The sequence below is a fragment of the Drosophila innubila genome (assembly GCF_004354385.1).
Source record: "Drosophila innubila isolate TH190305 chromosome 3L unlocalized genomic scaffold, UK_Dinn_1.0 0_D_3L, whole genome shotgun sequence".
NCBI lineage: Eukaryota > Metazoa > Arthropoda > Insecta > Diptera > Drosophilidae > Drosophila > Drosophila innubila.
Genome location: NW_022995376.1, coordinates 7,758,340 through 7,777,738, shown reverse-complemented (window position 1 = coordinate 7,777,738; position 19,399 = coordinate 7,758,340). Strand labels below are relative to the sequence as shown.

General features: G+C 37.6%; 3 protein-coding genes across 3 annotated transcripts; 2 read left to right on the top strand and 1 right to left on the bottom strand.

Annotated features, from left to right (window-relative positions):
• The first annotated feature begins 847 nt into the window (after positions 1-847).
• Positions 848-14,450, top strand: LOC117788946 (ribosomal protein S6 kinase beta-1). Its single transcript, XM_034627901.1, has 10 exons — positions 848-946; positions 3,352-3,392; positions 3,985-4,111; positions 4,176-4,307; positions 4,527-4,660; positions 4,721-4,912; positions 5,003-5,093; positions 5,158-5,406; positions 5,471-5,578; positions 12,386-14,450. Exons 1-10 carry the CDS (start codon positions 848-850, stop codon positions 12,692-12,694), a joined length of 1,482 nt encoding a protein of 493 aa, XP_034483792.1. The 3' UTR covers positions 12,695-14,450.
• On the bottom strand, positions 7,014-10,741 carry LOC117788941. The gene is made up of 3 exons (XM_034627894.1): positions 9,675-10,741; positions 7,389-8,609; positions 7,014-7,326 (listed from the first exon to the last, which is right to left on the bottom strand). Exons 1-3 carry the CDS (start codon positions 9,964-9,966, stop codon positions 7,157-7,159), a joined length of 1,683 nt encoding a protein of 560 aa, XP_034483785.1. The 5' UTR covers positions 9,967-10,741; the 3' UTR covers positions 7,014-7,156.
• Positions 14,451-16,906: 2,456 nt separating the features above from the next.
• LOC117788952 (tektin-1) lies at positions 16,907-19,229 on the top strand. Its single transcript, XM_034627908.1, has 3 exons — positions 16,907-17,375; positions 17,426-17,938; positions 18,447-19,229. Exons 1-3 carry the CDS (start codon positions 17,203-17,205, stop codon positions 19,024-19,026), a joined length of 1,266 nt encoding a protein of 421 aa, XP_034483799.1. The 5' UTR covers positions 16,907-17,202; the 3' UTR covers positions 19,027-19,229.
• The last annotated feature ends 170 nt before the right edge of the window (positions 19,230-19,399 follow it).

The window sequence follows — 19,399 nt, the reverse complement described above, 5'->3', positions numbered from 1 at the left end:
AGTTCTCTTTTTAACAATTATTTGTTAGATTTTTAAATCGCTCGCGCAATTCCGCGTGCTGCCAGCTTCTTTACACATTTTATAAAATTGGAGGGCTGCCAGACGTTCAAGCTATCGGCAATTGTTTTTTCCCGGAATGTGGCAACATTGGTTTGCAAAGGTATAAAAATTAAACCAGATCGTAAATTTTTACTGGAGTGGCAACATTAGTTTACAAAACAGAAAAAAAACTCTACAACCTCGTGTTCTTCTTTGGTTGCAAACAAAGAAAAAGTGCATTTTAATTATTATCAGATTACATTTAACTTAATTCGAACATTACTAGTTGAGCGCGCGTGTGGGCTCCCTGTCGTGTGGCAAGCAACTAGCGTGCGTCTCCTCTGTATGCGTCTGTCTCATGGTCGCGTCTCCGTCGCGTGTGTGTGAGAGTGTGTATATATTGGCATTGTGTGGCTCTGGCATTGGCGCTCCGCTGCTGCTGCTGCGCCTCCGATTCCATTCATATTCTATTAACTAATAAACAAATAACCTTCGGGGCAACGTAAAGTTCCCCCGCACCTGGTGGAATCAACTGAAAGCAAATACTAAAAATCTAAATCAAAAATCGCAGCATTGCCAAGAAACGCTCTGCGTCTCTCTTTGCGTCTCTGTGTGTCTCGTCGCCGCCGCAGTCGCTGTCTCGCTGGGCTGTTTCCGTATTGTTTCAGCAGCAGAAGCAGCAACAAAGTCATAGCAAAGTGTTTGCCTGTGTTTGCGCTTGTGTGTGCGTGTGCATGTGAACGTGCCCGTGCGTGTGCTTGTGTGTGTAGTGGAGTGACGACGACGACAACAACAAACACAACGACAAATGGCGGACGTGAGTGATCCAAGTGAACTCTTCGATCTCGAGCTGCACGAGGATGACAAAGCCCGAGATTCGGATGACGACAGGATCGAATTGGATGATGTGAGTAGTAAAATACAACTAAAATAAACTGCGCAACAGCAAAGCCATCCCACTCCCACTCCTCTTCCTCCTTCTTCATCTCTGCATACAGCATTCAAGACTTTTCCCTCTTTGTTTACCTTCGCTTTGTCTGCGCCTTCAAAGGCGCAGCTGGCCACAAATATTCGGAATTTCTCTGACTGTTAGGGAGCTGAACTCTGTAGCTTGTCTGCTGCGCAAAAGTCCATCACAGAGACACTGAGAGAGGGGAATGTGGCGTCATCAGGTTATTCAACATCTTTAGTTGAATTGCCCCCTTATGAAACAGAAACAGTTTCTATATCATTATCGCTAAATATTCTTCGAACTAATGTCTTCCGATATTAAGCAATCAAACTAAACAAATGTCCTTCAAAATAATCATTATCAATTGCTCACACACCGTCATACCTACAAATGTACATATATTTATGACTACAAACAATGCACACACACACACGCACACAGCTGACGGTATCAACTTTTGAATTACAACAACTATAGAGCAAGAACCCAGTCGAACTTTTCATTCTCTGGCCTCAATAATGATTGATACAAATCTTATGTGAATCCCTGGAAAACGTGACAATTTATCAATAAAATCTCAGTTGCATGATTTACATAGCTAAGCGAGAGAATGACGAAAACAATAATAAATTAGAAACCCGTATAATAAACTAAAAAATAACGATAATAACACTATTAGCTGTTGGTGGTTAACTAATAAAACTCTATAATATATAATAAATAGAAATAATATTCATCAGACTATAACTTTATAAAGATCTAACATTTTGTGAGTTAAATAAAAGAATATTTTAAAGGAAAAATTTAAATAAATTAATATCTAACATCTTTTTTTGTTTAATACCCCAGACTACTCTTTTTAATTCATTACTAAGCAGTTAATTAAGACTTTTCATCATAATTACCATTAAATATTTTGTGAAAATAATGATTAAGCAAATAGAGGAAATTAAATATTTAACCTTCACTAAAAGACTGCATAATCAATCTTAATCAGTTATTGCTTCTTGCTGAGTCAAATTGTACTTTCTATCTTATCTTCTAAACTTCTATATTTGATCATCGTATAATGAAAAAAGGTTGTTTTCATTAGGTTTTTCACGCCTTAAAGTGCTGCTGGGTTAATTTCCAATACACACACATTTGTGTAGTCTGTCATATTGCTGTAAGCTAAACTCCCACTTAAAAAAAGGAACACAAATTCTTATCAGCGTATAATAAAAAATTAGAAAACGACAAAAATAAAATCCCTGCTGATAAGGCCAAACACAAAAGAAAAAAAACGTAGAAGAAAATGTCGAAATAACTTGGAAATCAAGACGATCGGCGCGTGCATTTTTGTTTGCTTTATTTTCTAGCTTTTCAAAATGCAACTGAAGTGTTTCGTTTTCCATTTTACTTATTTTTTATTTTTATCATAAATACTTGTGGTTTTTTCACGCAACCGCCCTCGATTTGTGGACACTGGAAATTATGATGGATTTGTTAATTGGAAATCGGCGCCAGCATTTTGACGAGGCTGAACCAGTTTCCCTTTGGCCAAATCGGTTTTACTTTATGCGGGCGTCACATAGAATTCAATATATATAGAAACTTTGTAGAGTCCGAGACCAAGTCTCTAAATCCCCCCATAGATCAGAGAAGTGAACGTCTCAGCAGCAGCATTAGCATCAGTGGCAGAGTATTTGGCATTGTTCCGAGTTCTAATTTTAGTTTGTCATTAAAGAGAAGGTGTGTGTGTGTGTGTGTGTGTATGTGGAGAAGTGTGTCTGCCTGTTTCGTAGTTGTATATAAACTTGTATATAGAGAGGCATTTGGCTAAAAAGCAGTATTTCACTGTAAATCGTTCTGCGTCGGCGTTGCCGCTTTTAACGATTTCTCTTGCCCCAAAACACTTTCTCTCATATGAGCAAATCTTAAACATATTTATTTTTCGCATTACGACACATTGCACAGCTTCAGGTAGTCGTAATATATTTCAAAAATCTCTTGAAAAGCCCTGCAATAATTCTTGATTAACACTATTCAAGTATCTCTTTAAAATCAAAAGATATATTATTATTATTTTATATTTTTCTAAACATATAATAATCATAATGTTATTTTTCAATTTTTCTCTTAACTGTTTTCAAACCAGGAAGAATTTCACACAGCTGCTAAATTAAATGTCACCTTTTGATAATAAAAAATAAATTTACGATATAATTAGGTTACGTCTCTTAAATTTAGCATTCAAAGTATCTCTCGGTCAATTAGTACGAACTACTGACAAATTGTTCAAGTTTTCTGACTCATTTACATATTGTTTATTCTCTCTTGTTATCTTATTCTCTCTGTCTCTCTCTCTCCCTCTCTTGCAGGTTGATCTAGAACCGGAATTGAGCATAAATCTACATCAAGAGTGAGTAATGCTTAAGTTATGTCGCTGGCGGAAGATGAGACAGCAGTTTCGAGATTGCAATAGGCTTCTGTGGAAAACTGACGAACAAATGTTATCGGGAAATCCCCATATGTAGTAACTGGTTTTGGATAATAATCGGCTTGGCCTGGACACATATTAATTGCCACCAGACAGACAGACAGACAGACAAACAGAGAGACAGACGGACACCTGACGCAACTAGCAAACTGATAAGGCAGCTACCTTATATCTATTCTATTTTCCTGTCATATGTCGTCGACAGAAGTGTTTACAACTAACAATTGACTACCAACAAGCTGTTGTTTGGCCCTGTCTAGTGGGCAATATGCCAGGCAGCCAGCCAATGTGCAAACACTCGATACTATGATGGAGTGGATGCGATGGGTTGCTGGTGGGTTGGGGATGATAGTGGTGGGTTTGGGGGCGCCAATTGGCGCGTGTTTGCCAATGGTTTTATTTATAGAACGCGTGGGCTGTCCATTTCCCACGCAAACACCAAAAGCAGCGACAATCTAAGCACTTGCTAAACTAATAAGGTAACTAAATGCTCGTTCTCCTCTTCCCTGTATAGCAATGAGGGCCAGGAGACTATACAGCTCTCGGAGGAGAATGTCAATCCAGGCAAAATCAAATTGGGCCCCAAGGACTTTGAGCTTAAGAAAGTTTTGGGCAAAGGTGGTTACGGCAAAGTATTTCAGGTAAGTTATCAACACATAATGTGTTTAAATATTTCAATTAATCTTTAAATTATCTTGTTAACAGGTGCGTAAAACCGCTGGACGTGATGCCAACAAATATTTTGCTATGAAAGTGCTCAAAAAGGCATCGATAGTGACCAATCAAAAGGACACGGCGCACACGCGAGCTGAACGCAACATACTGGAGGCTGTAAAGGTGAGAGATCATTAAGAGATGTGAATTTTAATTTTTAAAACAATTCCCAAATTTATAGTTTTCCAATTTTCTAGTGCATCCCATTCATTATGAAAATATTATCAAAATAAGTGACACAATTCTACAAATGTCTCACATATCGTGATAATATTTTCTTGCAGTTCTATCATTTTTTATATTCATAAATTTTATTTAGAATACCTGATTTATTCTTTTTAGCATCCGTTTATCGTGGAACTGGTGTATGCCTTTCAAACAGACGGTAAACTGTATCTGATACTCGAGTATCTGAGCGGTGGTGAGCTGTTTATGCATTTGGAGCGCGAGGGCATCTTTTTGGAGGACACTACATGGTAAACAAATCTTGTATTTACCATAAAATGTACACTAATCAACTCTATTTTGCTTTTCAGCTTCTATTTGAGCGAAATTATATTGGCATTGGGACATTTACACAAACTTGGCATTATTTATCGCGATCTGAAGCCAGAGAATATATTGCTAGATGCCCAGGGACATGTGAAGCTAACAGATTTTGGTCTGTGCAAGGAGCACATACAAGAGGGTATTGTCACCCACACCTTCTGCGGCACAATTGAGTACATGTGCGTGCGCGCCCGCCAAGCATTTTCTGATCCTAATCCTTGATTTAGCAAATCAAATCTAAAACTTGAACCACTTTTTATCATCTGCAGGGCACCTGAAATCCTCACCAGAAGTGGCCATGGCAAAGCCGTTGACTGGTGGTCACTAGGCGCACTCATGTTTGACATGCTCACAGGCGTGGTAAGTGTATTAACAATGACTCCAACTAATGCTGTGCTAATCTTTCATGTATTTCATCGCATAGCCACCATTTACCGCCGAGAATAGGAAGAAAACCATTGAGACCATATTGAAAGCAAAGCTTAATCTGCCAGCCTACCTCACACCCGAAGCCAGAGATCTGGTGCGACGCCTGATGAAGCGACAGGAGCCACTGCGTCTGGGCAGCGGACCCGAGGATGCGGCAGCCGTACAAATACATCCATTCTTCAAGCATGTCAACTGGGAAGATGTTGTCGCCCGACGTTTAGAGCCGCCCATTAAACCGTTGCTGGTAAGCTGACATCTGGATATATGTTTCAATTTGGATAACATCCTTAAACTTTTGATTTCAACAGCGAAGCGAGGATGATGTTTCCCAGTTTGATACGAGATTCACAAGACAAATTCCAGTGGATTCACCGGACGATACAACGCTCAGCGAAAGTGCCAATTTAATTTTCCAAGTGAGTAGAGATAGAAAACGAATATTAATGATATCGATGATCACCATCCGAATAAGGGTTTCTTCCCAAGGTTTATGTTCATTGTCCCGTTGATCATGGGAACGATTAGTGCCCAAAGTTTCTTCTTTCTTGTTAGTTTTTCTAATTTTATTCTTTTCTATTTTAATTTAGCATCAAAATTGGAAAATTAATTTTTTTGGATCACTGTCCAATTTTTCATAAATTCCCCTTGTCACTATCTCCAAAACTTCAAACTATCATAACTTTGTCAAATCTTAACCGATTTCCTTGCGGAATATCAATTTTTTCATTATTTGACCTCTATTTTAATTCTGCATCAAAATTGGAAAATTGAATTTTTTCGGATCACTGTCAAATTTTTCTATACTCTCCCCTTGTCACTATCTCCCAAACTTCAAATTATCATAACTTTGTCAAATCTTAACCGATTTCCTTGCGGAATATCAATTTTTTCATTATTTGGCCTCTATTTTAATTCTGCATCAAAACTGGAAAATTAAATTTTTTTCGGATCACTGTCCAATTTTTCATACATTCCCCTTGTCACTATATCCCAAACTTCAAACTATCATAACTTTGTCAAATCTTAACCGATTTTCTTGCGGAATATCAATTTTTTCATTATTTGACCTCTATTATAATTCTGCATCAAAATTTGAAAATTGATTATTTTTCGAATCACTGTCAAATTTTTCCATACTTTCCCCTTGTCACTATCTCCCAAACTTCAAATTATCATAACTTTGTCAAATCTTAACCGATTTCCTTGCGGAATATCAATTTTTTCATTATTTGGCCTCTATTTTAATTCTGCATCAAAACTGGAAAATTAAATTTTTTTCGGATCACTGTCCAATTTTTCATACATTCCCCTTGTCACTATATCCCAAACTTCAAACTAGCATAACTTTGTCAAATCTTAACCGATTTCCTTGCGGAATATCAATTTTTTCATTATTTGACCTCTATTTTAATTCTGCATCAAAATTGGAAAATTGAATTTTTTCGGATCACTGTCAAATTTTTCCATACTTTCCCCTTGTCACTATCTCCCGAACTTCAAACTATTAACCGAATTGAGGTTTCCTCCTAATGCTTATAAAAAATTTCCCGTTGATTAGTACATCATTTAACTATAATTAAAAGCCGAAGAGTCTTCAGAGAATTCTTTTAAGTCTATACTTATAGCTTGTTGATTCTTCTGCTTCCAAACTAGCAGATTGTGTATTTTAGTCAAATGTCATGGGAACAAGTAGTGCCGAAAAGTAACTTTCTTGTTATTTTTTCTGTCGATAAGTACAGCAATTAAATTTAATTATAATCTAAAGAGTCTTTGGAATTTTAATTATAGATTATTGATTTTCGTACTTCCCTTTATATTATTTGATTGTCATCTTCAGAGAAAAACCCAACAATTGTTCTTTATGTTTCTTATTTCAATTTTTAATGCTTTTTTGGGGATAACCTTCGGGCGGGAATTTCACAATAAATACTTTTTTAAATATACACTTAATTTTAGACAGATAAGAAGAATCTAGACAAGACATCATTCTATAATCAGCGATAGTCTGCACCGCATTGAAAGTGCGGTTCCTTTAGAGGAATACCTGTGGGTCCATCCGTAAACTCGCAAAAGTTGAGACCGATGCGTCGAAAGGGATGACATTTGCTCTTGGGATTACCCCACTTGCCTCGATAGGTCAGCCAATCGGGAACCAGCGACCGACCTGTTCCAAGACAACAAACCAAACATTAGAAAGAAGTTGCATCTTAAGTGCATAGTACTCACCATAGGATCTGAGATTCTTGTAGCTTATGTCGACGGCCTTCCAAGTGTTCCAGGGCGTGCCAAAGCCATTGATGTCATATAGTCTGGCCACCTTAACGAATCGATGCTTACCCGGCGCAGTCCACAATCCATGAGAACCCTTGGCGGCAAAGAGCACGGGATGATTCTTGAACGTTGTCACTGTTTTGGGGAAGTTGGGACGCTGTAGGATGCCCTTGCGTGTCTCCTGGCGGCGGAACTCAAAGGAGCCTGTCAGACGATTGTAGCTGTAATAGGCGCCCGCATCGTGGGCCGAGACATACATGGCCTGTGGCTCAGCGTCGCCATTAAAGTACAGACTCATGTGCTCCCAGTCGCCCACGTGGCTGCCAATGTCCCGACGGTGGCCCAGACAATAACCATAGACAGCCGGAAAGGGTATTCGTCCCAATGGACCCAAACTGAGTGTACACATGGTTTTGCCCTGACTGTAGGGATAGAACATCCAGTAGGTGACATGGAAACCAGGCAGATGTCCCTTGATTCCCTGCGTTTCATGTGCTGGCGAATCGCCAATGTTGTTGTCCTCGAGATTGTCGTCCAGATCGGGGCCACCACTGAACTTGACATTGTCCGCCAGATTTGCTATAAAATTGTTCACTGGCAGCCCATTGTCCAGATCTGGTTCCAGCTCCTGTTGCTGCTCCGCTGTCGCAGGCTCTGGCAACGTTGCGCTTCCCAGCTGCGTCTCTCCCATGACCAGATCGTAGTCACTCAGTGGTGCATACTCCGGCATAGAAGGTGTCTCCCGCCTCACACGCTGGAACAGTGGAAACAGTCGCGACGAACGTCGCACCGTGTCATTGCGCTCCTCCAGCGGATCAATGGACACGGGTATGTAGGGTCCCCGTGTGCTGGACATTGGTGGCAATGCCACCACTTCTGGCTGACGCTTGGGCGGTGCTGGACAGAGTGTGACCACACCATAGATGGGCACTGGCGCCTCATTGGGATTTCGGCCATGGATGAAGGATTGCTCGTTCTGCAGCAGATCCTCCATCTCGGAATTGGTCACCAAATGTGATTTGGTGGAGTACTCACTGAAGGGCATGCCCGGTGTGAAGCTGCGATCCTTGTCCATGGGATGCACATGCTGCAGAAACTCCTCCACGCCCAGGGGCATGAATTTCTCCTCCGGTGCCAGCCAAACAATCGGCGCCCATTGTTTGATCAAACGTTCAACTGTTTTTATAAAGAAGAAATTAACTTTTTTAAAGTTGATTTTAATTAGCTTTTGGACGCTTAGGCAATTACTCAACCTGCCCCAAAACAACACACACACATTATACACACACACACCTACATATACACTAAAAAACCAGTCAATGTTCGGCATCTGCTCCACGTCTAGCTCTAAATTCGTTTGGTTTTTTATATTCAGGTGTAATAAATTTCACTTTCACACACTTGAAGCGGCCACCCAAAAAGTTACCCCCTCCCCCTTCCTGCTGCCCCTTCCCCGTTTCCCTTGCAGTACTTGTAAAGCGTTAAAGTTGTAGTTGTTGTTGTTGTTGGTGTTTTTAGTGCTGCGGCTAATTTGCAAATTAAACGCTTGTTGTTGGCTTTGTTATTGTTATTTTTTTTTGGCTACCGCCGTTACATATAAATACGCACTTTGATGGAGTGACGCCAGCGACGAAGTTGTCGTCGGTCATCCAAGTAAATCATGTCGAAAATTTCACTTAACATCAACAAAAAAAAAACACTACAAAGAAATGATATTCGAAATTTGGCTGCTCTGGAAGGTGTGTGAATTGAAAATGTTTGCTTAAGCTGAACTTTTAAACAAAACCCAATCTGGATTCTTTTCTTATTATAATAAGCTAGTCACCCTTATTTAGTATTTACAAAGTTTAACTCAAAGCATGTCCTTTAATGATCCTAAAATACAACTATCTGAAATTGTCTCAAAATAAGTGGAAATTGTGTTTATTACTAATACATTCTTTCACTAAAATCTATTTTTATATAATTTTTAGAAGAATTAAAAAAAAATACTTTTTAAAAGGAAATAAACAATTATGTGAATATTTATTTCTTGACTAACTGCAATTATACTAACTAAAATTAAAGCTTTTGTGAATTTATGCCAAATTTAGGGAATTATTTTTAAGAGAATAATTCTATATTCATTTTGATCTATCAACTTCAATCACAAACTAATGATTGAGCTTGAAGTAAGAGTATTCGATATGCGGTTTAAAGCTGATCAGCTGAGTCCATTGCTAGTAGATACAGTATGCATACCTACTTCTTTATCTAATGCCGTTATATGTGCATATTGCAATGTTTGTTGTTGTTGCTGCTCGAAGGAGACAGTGGTTGCTTCGTTGTTATTGTTGTTGCTATCGATGAAAGTGCCAACTGCATCAGTTGCACTTACTAGTTTAGTTGTCATGCTTGTTGTTGCAACAGTTGCTGGCTGTTGTTGTTGTTGCTGCTGCTGCTGTTGTTGTTGTTGCTGTTGTTGAGGCAGCGCTGCTGCCGCCGCCATTAGCAGCAGCAACGAGAGTGAATTTATTTGCAACTGTTTGGACATTTCACAGAAAATATAAGAAAAAAAACGCACGTAGCTTGCTAATTTTTTCTTCTTCTTGTAACTGTTTATTTTCTGTTGCTGTTGTTGCAATTGTTTATGCTCATTCACAAAAAGCGAACAAAGCTGCGCTTTTATTTCTGTAGTGACCACAAACTTATGGTGTTTACTGTTGTTGTTGTTGTTGTTGTTGTTTTCACACAATTTGAACGTTTGCCAATTTTTATTACAGATTTCTTGCACGATAAATGCTGTTATTGTTAGCAACTCGTTACGAATTTTTGTTAAGTAGTTTATTGAAAATTATGCAATGTTAAATGTCACACCATTTTCACACATTTCCGCACGCACAGTTTGACAGCCATTGCAGTTTGACAGCGACGTTGACGTAGGCGTAGGCGTTGACGTCTACTGCGCTGCCGCCACACAGTTCTTGTCCTAATTAAGCATGCGACGACGCGACGTCTGCGTTCGCTGCTGCGCTCTCGCTTTCTGCACGTGCGCTTGCGCGTCTCTCCCTCTCTCTCTCTCTGGGTCTGCCTCTCTCTTAAACAGCGAGTGCAAGCTTTTTGTGAACTGGTTTGATTTTGGACTCTGGATCTTCTTTTGTGTGAACAAGTCGATAGCCCTGAAGGGCAAAAGCTCTTGTGCAAGCTCCGTTTAAGAATCAATGTCAATGCGTTTGCATAGTGAAATTATATGTTAAACTTTATTTGTTGTTGCTGAGCTTTTTTGTGCAAATCCCAGCTAAGCCTTTCTCCAACAAGACACGACTGCGCGCCTTATAAATAGCATAGCGGTATGAGATGACGAGTCAGAGGGTGGGGTGGGTTGGGGAACAAGCCCGCTTGAAATTTTCTACACGACACGAAAGTTGATTTTATTTATCGTCGTCTGCTTCTGCTTCTGTTGCCTGCTGCTGTCGTGCGCACAGTTTGAACGTTACTTTAAGACTGGCCAACGAACGTGACTGAGAAGTGGCCATGGCCAAAGACGAAGAGAGTTTAACGTAAGTTGTTGTTGCTGCTGCTGTTGTTGTTGGCTTTGGCCCATGAGCAGCTAATTGCAACTCATGAGCAGCAAAAACAGCGCCACTGTTGTTGTTTGTTAGTGTGTCTGTCTTTATTTGTTTATAAAATGCGGCAAGTGCGTTTCGGCCCTTTTTAGCTTTTATTTGCGTGGTCGATAGTAGTCGAGTTTTGTTTGTTTTAGCCAATTGGCAAGAGAAGAGCTTAAAGTGCTGTAAATTATAACAGCAATGGTTTAATTTCCGTTTGAAAGCCACTGAAACTGCACTCAAATTATTATTTAGATTACATACAAAATAAAAAAATGAAAATTTTATGATATATTGGATAATATTTGACTTTGAAATAAATTTCATTATTTTGAGATTAACCCTGAAAGTCCCTGAGGGTCAACAAAATTTCTCCATTAAATCTACTATAATAATATAATTTATAAGAAGTTTTTCGTTATATTCCTAAGAACAGTTTAATGCATATGATACTAACAAGCTTACAGTTTAAACTTTTGTTAATCAATCTAACAAGCAGAGCTTTAAAGCACTGTCTGCTAATCGGAGAATGCTTTCTTTCCACAATTAGAACCTCTTTAAGCTTTATTATGAACTTTCTCATAATTCTCCCGCAACTTTAGTTTAGTGGGTCAACAGCAATCGACTACCATGCAATGGTATTGTATGGTATTGTGTATTGTATGATGTGATATGATCAGCTCCCAAATTGGGGTTCCAATTAGCATTGTGCTCACGTATAGTTTTCATTCCATTCCAATTGGACGCGTCACGCGTTTGTGCAGCTTCTCCTCATTCATCCATTGGGGCGATGTTGTTTTTGTGGCGTGCTGGATAAATTTACACCGACAGCCGGCGGCTTTTTAATTATTTTATTGCATTTGTATTTTTGTTTATTATTATTATTTTTTATTTTTTGGTTTTTGAATTTCGTCAAAGTTTAATTAGTGTGTTTTGCGCTGTCGGAAAGAAAATTATGCAAAATGTGTTACATAGGCAGTTGGGTCAGTTGGTCGCTGGTTTGGTTGCCTTGCATAATCCCTGGCGGGGAATTAGTATGCGCCAGGGGGCACCTGCTCCAAATTCAATTGCGCACACGATAAACCAAGTGGGCTAACTTGATATGCGGGGGTGGGAGGAAAATTGTTGGGAAAATTCAATATAATTATTAATTATATTTTAATTAATTAATTGTTAATTAAGACTGAAAAACTCCTAAATATGGGAACATTTTTCCATGAGTTTATAAACATTAACAATTACTTGATGCAGAAGTTCATAAATTTTTGAAAGAGTCAGACTTGAAATTATTATTTTTCTGGCTTTTGAGTAGATAAAATTAATGTATAGATGATCATATATTAAACTCTGTGTTCTCCTTTTCAGGGTTTTACCTATGTCGCACCATCGATACTGGAGGATATGCACCGGGCCAATAGAATGCCGGCACGTTCACCACGTCGCACTCCGCGACAGCATCAGCATCCGGACAACAGTTTTCGATTGCAGTTCCCATCGGCGAATGCGAATATGGGCGCCAATGCGCCCATGGTAATGCAACGCTCGACGATGTTTGCCCGTGCCACGCCTCCACATCAGCATCCACATCCGCATCATATGCAAACATTTGCGCCACGCCCATCGCCAGCGCAGGACGAGATGATGGATGTGCAGCAGGGACTGCCGATGGTCTAAGGTTACTATAATGACGAAAAGGCAAAGGAGGAAACAGTCCGAGAGTTGGAGGGAGAAGAAATTGAAGCGAAAGAGAGCAGATTGTTTTTGTTATGATAGATCGAGAGAGAGAGGAAAGAGAGGGACGAAAGAGCTACGATGAACGTTTTGTTTGGATATACATAAATACTACAGTTAGAGACATACACATAACATAATCTAATATATAACATATGCTATAGCCATAGCTTACTATACATATATAGAATATAACTATATCTCTATGTAGAGTGCTAGAGAGCGAACGGATGAAGAGAGAGAAATGAAGCAAGAGCGAGAATATCTAGATGGAAAGCGAGAATTGTGTAAAATATTTACCTACTTACTAACTATATTTTATACTTATAGGCAAAAAGGTTTAAACAATTTAGTTCAAATGTACACTTTCAACTTTTTGATTTTTTTATATACATATACACACACAAAACTCACACACACACAAACATAGATATATATATATAAACTTATATACATAGGACAAAAATTATAATTATGTTGCAGAGTTATAATGATTTAACTGAACCATTTATTATGATTATGAAAACAATATGTTGTTTAGAGTCAAGCTTTAAATTCATTATTTCTTGTCTAGCCATTTAAAAGAAAAGAAGAGTAACCTCTGTGTATAGTGACCATAGTTATAGGACTGCAAAATCAATCCCCACTTTACAACTAACACAATAATGATAATGCTAATGCTAAATTTAATAAAAATGAATATATTAATGAAAAGAAACGATATTGAAAAAAGGTTTCCACGCTGGTCAAGGTGCATGTTTACATAGCCAACTTATTGAGTTTTCTTGATTAATTTGTTTAATTTTTATTCATAGATTGTTTATCCTAACGGCGGAGAACTCGCTTTCAGTTGCTGCGCAACAATTTCTTAGTTATGTTACCTAAAAGTTGTTCGATTCTTTACAAACTACAAAACAAAATAAGGCATTTCTTAAAACAAAAGCGGCAAAATGAATAATACAAAAAATGAAATTAACTAAATAATAGTCAAGTCGTTAAAATATGAAACTGAACCCCGATGATGCTATATTTTAAATCCAATAATTATTGTGTACTGAGAAACTAAATGCTGCCACAACAACAACAAAAAACACATAAGAAAGTAACTAAAAATTGAACAAAAACGAATGTACAATTTAAATTGTGTATGTACTTTGATTATATTCTGTTTCAGTTGTTTTTTGTTTATCCTCTTATTATTGATATTTGCAAACTAATAATAAAAATCGCATAAAAAAATAAAAATATGAAGAAAAAAAACAGAAGAAAAATAAAAAAAGAAAACAAAATACAATGTCAAATATAATCAAAAGGTGCTTTGAATTGTTTACAAAAAGACAAGACAACTACAATACAAATAAAAAACAAACAAAACAAAAAATGATAAACAAACTATTGAAAACGAGAACGACTAAAAACTAAATACTTATAATGGTTATGTGTATAAATAAAATGCAAGAAAAAAACAAAACATATTTATATAAACAAAAAGAAAATACCTCAAAAGCAATTATTTTTGTTAAAAAAAAAGGAAAAGAAAAGAAAACCAACTAAATTATAATACAATAAAAAATATAACTATGATAAAAAGAGAGCAAATGCAACAAATATTTAGCTAACGAAAATGTTTGTATGCGATTTAAGCAAGAAAACTAAATATAAATATATAAAGATAAATATTTGTTTGGATTGTAAAACTTATTTGTTAATGTGCATGATTTACTTTTTTACTTTTCATTGCTAATTATAATTTGGATTTTGTTATTATGTAAAAAACAAAACTTAAAGAAAAACTGTTTTCATTGTGGCGCCGGCAAATTAAATAAGAAATGTCTTATTTTTTTTGTTGGAAAAGCTAACAAAATAAAGGAAACCAAAAAAAAAAAAACAAAAATATATTGTGCTAAAACTTAAGAGATATGTAAAATAAAATCGAGGAAAATTGATGACGAAGAAGCAAAAGAAAGAAAACCCAAGAGCAACACCCAAGAATGATGAAACACTGCCTACACTAAAGGAAACAACAACAACAAACTAGCAACAAATTAAACAATAAAACAAAGAGCAAATAAATGAATTTACATAAGAAATAAAAACAAAAATATTAAAATAATTATGAAAACAGAAACAAAGCAATTACAGTTACAGTTTGTATTCGTAGATAGCCAAGTTAAACAATTGAGACAAAAATAAAAGCCCAACAAACAACAAACAACAACAACAGCAACATAGATACACAACAGGTCCACAGAGAAGACAAAGAAACGTCGCATTAGATTTTAGTGTTACAATAATTAAGTTTAGCGATTTGTACAGAAGAACAGCTAATAATAATTACACAACTTAAAATTTAAACTAATTAAACGTTTGGGTGACTGACTCCAAGAAAAGGAACAAAAAAATAAAGAAAACAACAACAAACAAGTTCACTGTTAATAATTCATTAAATTGCGATCAACACGCGATCATACAATATTATATATTGGCAACTCTGGCATTATAATAACAGTTATTTTGTAAGCCATGTTAGCAACTAATTAAGAGAGTCTAATTACAAAGTACGAGATGTACGTATAACGATTGTAAGGAGAACACTTCTTAGATAACTCGAGGCCATAGCAAAGAGCAAGAAGAAGATGAAGATGAGAGATAGAGAAAGAATTAAATTGATGTCGAAGCCAAACTGAAAGCAGACCATACTGAAATCCAAATAACAAACACTAAAAAAACTTTAAGAAATGAAAACTATTGAAATGAGAACAACAACAGATCCTAGTTAATTAAATTGTACATTTTTATTATCATTAAGATATAAGATGCATAAAACTATATATACACATACGTGTTCACAAACACATACATAATTGCATATGTATTTGTATAGGTATATGATAACAAAAACAACAACAAACAAACAAATGTATATCGTAATAAATTCAAACTAAATTTTACAAAAAGCATAATTTAAACAAAGCTCAACTTAATTTTGATTTGAAATTTCAAGGTAAGGTGTTGAGGTAAATCTGAAATTATTTTTATTTGTAAACATATTCTTGGCAAGTCTGGATCTAAATTTGGCAAACTGACTTTTAGGAATTTCACGCTGATTTAGCTTGTTTCTAATTTTTGCAACTTCCCTAAATAATAAATCAGCCTAATAAACAATATTACACGCACAGTTTTTAAGACAACGCTTTTTTAATCAACCATTTTACGATAATTATGGCTGTTTAAAATTGTAATCAGCAATACGAACGCCTAAATATATGCAGTCATTTTTATAGAATTTTTGTTTCAAATGTATGCTTACAATTAGTATTTAAAGTGAGTACCGGGTATCTTAAGTGGGAGACTTGACAATAGAGTTATTGTTATATTCTTTAAATCATGCTTATTAAATAGTATGAAAGGAAGTCTTACGCCGGGTTACATTTAATAATATGCTTATTCTTATATTATATCATAAATATTAAATTAATAATTAGTAAATTTAATTTTATTATTATTGAATATTTCAGCCCCTTTTTAAGCTGATAATGTAAATAAATATTAAAGACAATTTGTTGGGGTGTATCTAAAAATCGTTGAGCTGGTCAGTGCGGCTAAAACTGTGTCATTCAAAATGGCGTCTTTCTGGTGCCGCCATTGATTAAATTAATGGCAACAAAAAAATCTACAGAGCTTGCAGGGGAAAATGAGATATACGAAAAAAAAAAATAAAAGCGAAAGTATGTTAGTTGTAGCATAAATCGATCGGGGGGAGGAGAAAAGGAGCTGCTTGAAAGTCATGCACAAGCTATTTTTAAACGGTAAGGCGCAAAGAAACCGCAAGGACGCGGACGAGGAAGCCATAACAAGGAGGGAAGCAGGCGGAGGAGTAAGTCGCGCCTGCCACCGCCGGAATTCCAACTGGAACTTGTCTTGACTCCTGGCGTGGTTGCGTTTGTGCCCAATTGAACTGGCAGCTGACAGAGACGGAAATGGAGATGGATAAGAAGCAGCAGAAGGAAACGAAGGGCAGAGGGAAGACGGATAAGCTGGCATGGCTACCAAGCAAGACACATGAGCATACATACAGCATAATAATAAATACCGCTAGGCAACGGATAAATTCCTTAGCATGAATCGATTTAACGAAATCAGCGAAGGGGTAAATGAAAATATAGTAGGAGAAATAGAAGTCACTCCAGCTGCAGGCTCAGTAGCAATTGAAGTCGTTACAGATTCGGAACAGCTCGCCAGGTAATACACAATTTTCTCTCCATATATGGCAAAGTGTGCCATTTAAAGGATTTCCAGACAGCAAAGAAAAAAAAATCGAATTGCATACGTAACTTTGATAAAGAAACTTACGCAATCGCCTCTAAAACACCATATATATATATATTTTATCATACATATATAAGACAACTATATAGACATAGCTCAAGTCAAAGACGCAGTGCATCATCATGTTGCCGAATTTGAAGACGCGTCGCATAACGGGCCTCCAGCTGGCCGGAAAGCATTTGGGTCCCGTGGCCAAGTGTCCGCCTCGATACTCCGAGGAGGATTGGGATTACAATAATAAGATCAAGTTTAGGATCACCTGTGACCAGGAGAAACTGGCCGAGCGCATTGTCGAGTAAGTCTTGAATTTGTAGTGGCAGCCAAACTGCAGCTTTCTCCTCTCAGGGAGTCGCGTCGCGTGGTCGACGAGACCAAGGACACCACCAAGAACTGGCAACGCGAGGTGGAGCATCATATGCGCGAGAGGACCAGTGAGATTCGTTTCCTGGTCGACGAACTGAATCGTCAGAAGAAGACGGCCACATTGGAAGATGAAACTTTGAACACGTATCGCAATCGTGTCCTGAGTGCCATTGAGTTCCTCAAGGAGAAATCCCTGGCCATTTGCAAGCAGTGTTTGATCCTGCGCGAAGGACGCATCGGCGTCGATCTCTGCGACGATGAAGTGGATCGTTCGCTGCGTCGCGAACTGAAGGTCATCAAGGGATGTCAGGGACTGGCCGATGCCGCCCTCAAGGAGGCCGAGGAGCAGATCCGTAAACTACGTGCTGCCATGTATTTGCTTGATCAGGATTTGGCAGCCAAGGACAAATCGCTGGCCATTGACGAGAAGAATCTGAAACTGAAGGAGTTCCAGCATGATCTCGGCAAGGGTCAGGATTTGTCCAAGCAGCACTGGTAGGTCATTTCATATTAATCAATTCCCTATAAGAATTTCGACAAATAATACTGAAAATACAATTATCTGGAAAACAAAAATTAGTCTGCATATGATTTGGAAATTAAAATTAACTTACCAAAAATTAGAAATCACGTATTAGGAAATTTTAATACGGAAAATAAAATCGGGAATTCAAAAACTATTAGAAAAAGGCGAAATTTAAAATGTTTTATTATTATTTTAATAAAATATCCTTTATTTTTTTCAATTAACTTTTCATTAAAATTTGAGACTTTGCTCCTTTCCAAAATATAATTGAATTTCCCAATATGAGAAAGTTTTCTCAGTTGAATTTCATATTTTATGCTCCCTTTTTCCTTCTTTAATTTGTTTTCTGTAAATTTAAATATAATTTTTATTTGTCTTTGTAATTCTTACTAAAGTATTTGAAATTCGTATGAAGTGTTTATTAATCAACCGACAGATCCTTTAAAGAGCTTTATTTCTTTTTCTTTCAATTCCAAGCCAATTCTCGCTGACCGAGTGGCAGGCGCAGACCTATGAGAATCTGGAGGCGAATGCCAAGGCTCTGGTCTCCGCCGGACAGCTGCGTGCCTACATTGATCTGCTGCTGAAGCAGGTGTGCGAGGACATGCAGAATCAGACGGATCGCACCAATGAGGCCTTTGACCGTCGCATTGCGGAGACGAAGCATGTGAAGCAGTGTCTGGAGAACAAGCACAAGGACACCATGGATCACATCCATCAGGTGCAGCGCAACATGAGCGAACTGGAGAAGGAGATGTCCGATAAGCAGCGTGCCATCACCTTGTGCCAGACACGTCTCAGCAATCGTGCCCATCGTCCTGGCCTCGAGTTGACCTGCGACATGGTCCAGGATGCGCTCTACAACGAGCTGCAGGCTCTGAAAGCCTCCGTGTGCAAGCTGAACCAGAAGCTCAATGAGAACAAGGCTTCCATGCGCTATCTCATGCATGTCCAGGTCATGCAGGAGGAGGAGATCAACATCAAGGCAAACACTTGCAAGATTGACGAGGTCGATTGCATGACCTTGCGCCAGGCCCTTAAATACACATCGTTCTAGTCCTCTTCCTTCCTTGTCCTAGCATCTTCACCCACTAATTGAACTCCATATATACACACACCACACACACACACACACACCCCAAACACAACGTATTGAAATCTAATTCAAATTACATGTGCATTCCTCGTTCAACAATACTAAATTTTCAACATGAACATGTTTAATAAATTACAATTCACTTCGAGTTCGAATTATGCAAATCTTTTTCTTTTATATTTATTATTCTGCAGTTATTCTTTTTCCCCCTCTTTTGTAGCTTTTGACTTTATTTAGTGCATTGATTGCTTGGCTGTCACGACATGCAAAACTTTCTTGAACTAAATTCAATTTATGGCTCAAACTGGAGCAGTTAATAGGCGGCTTTAGATAG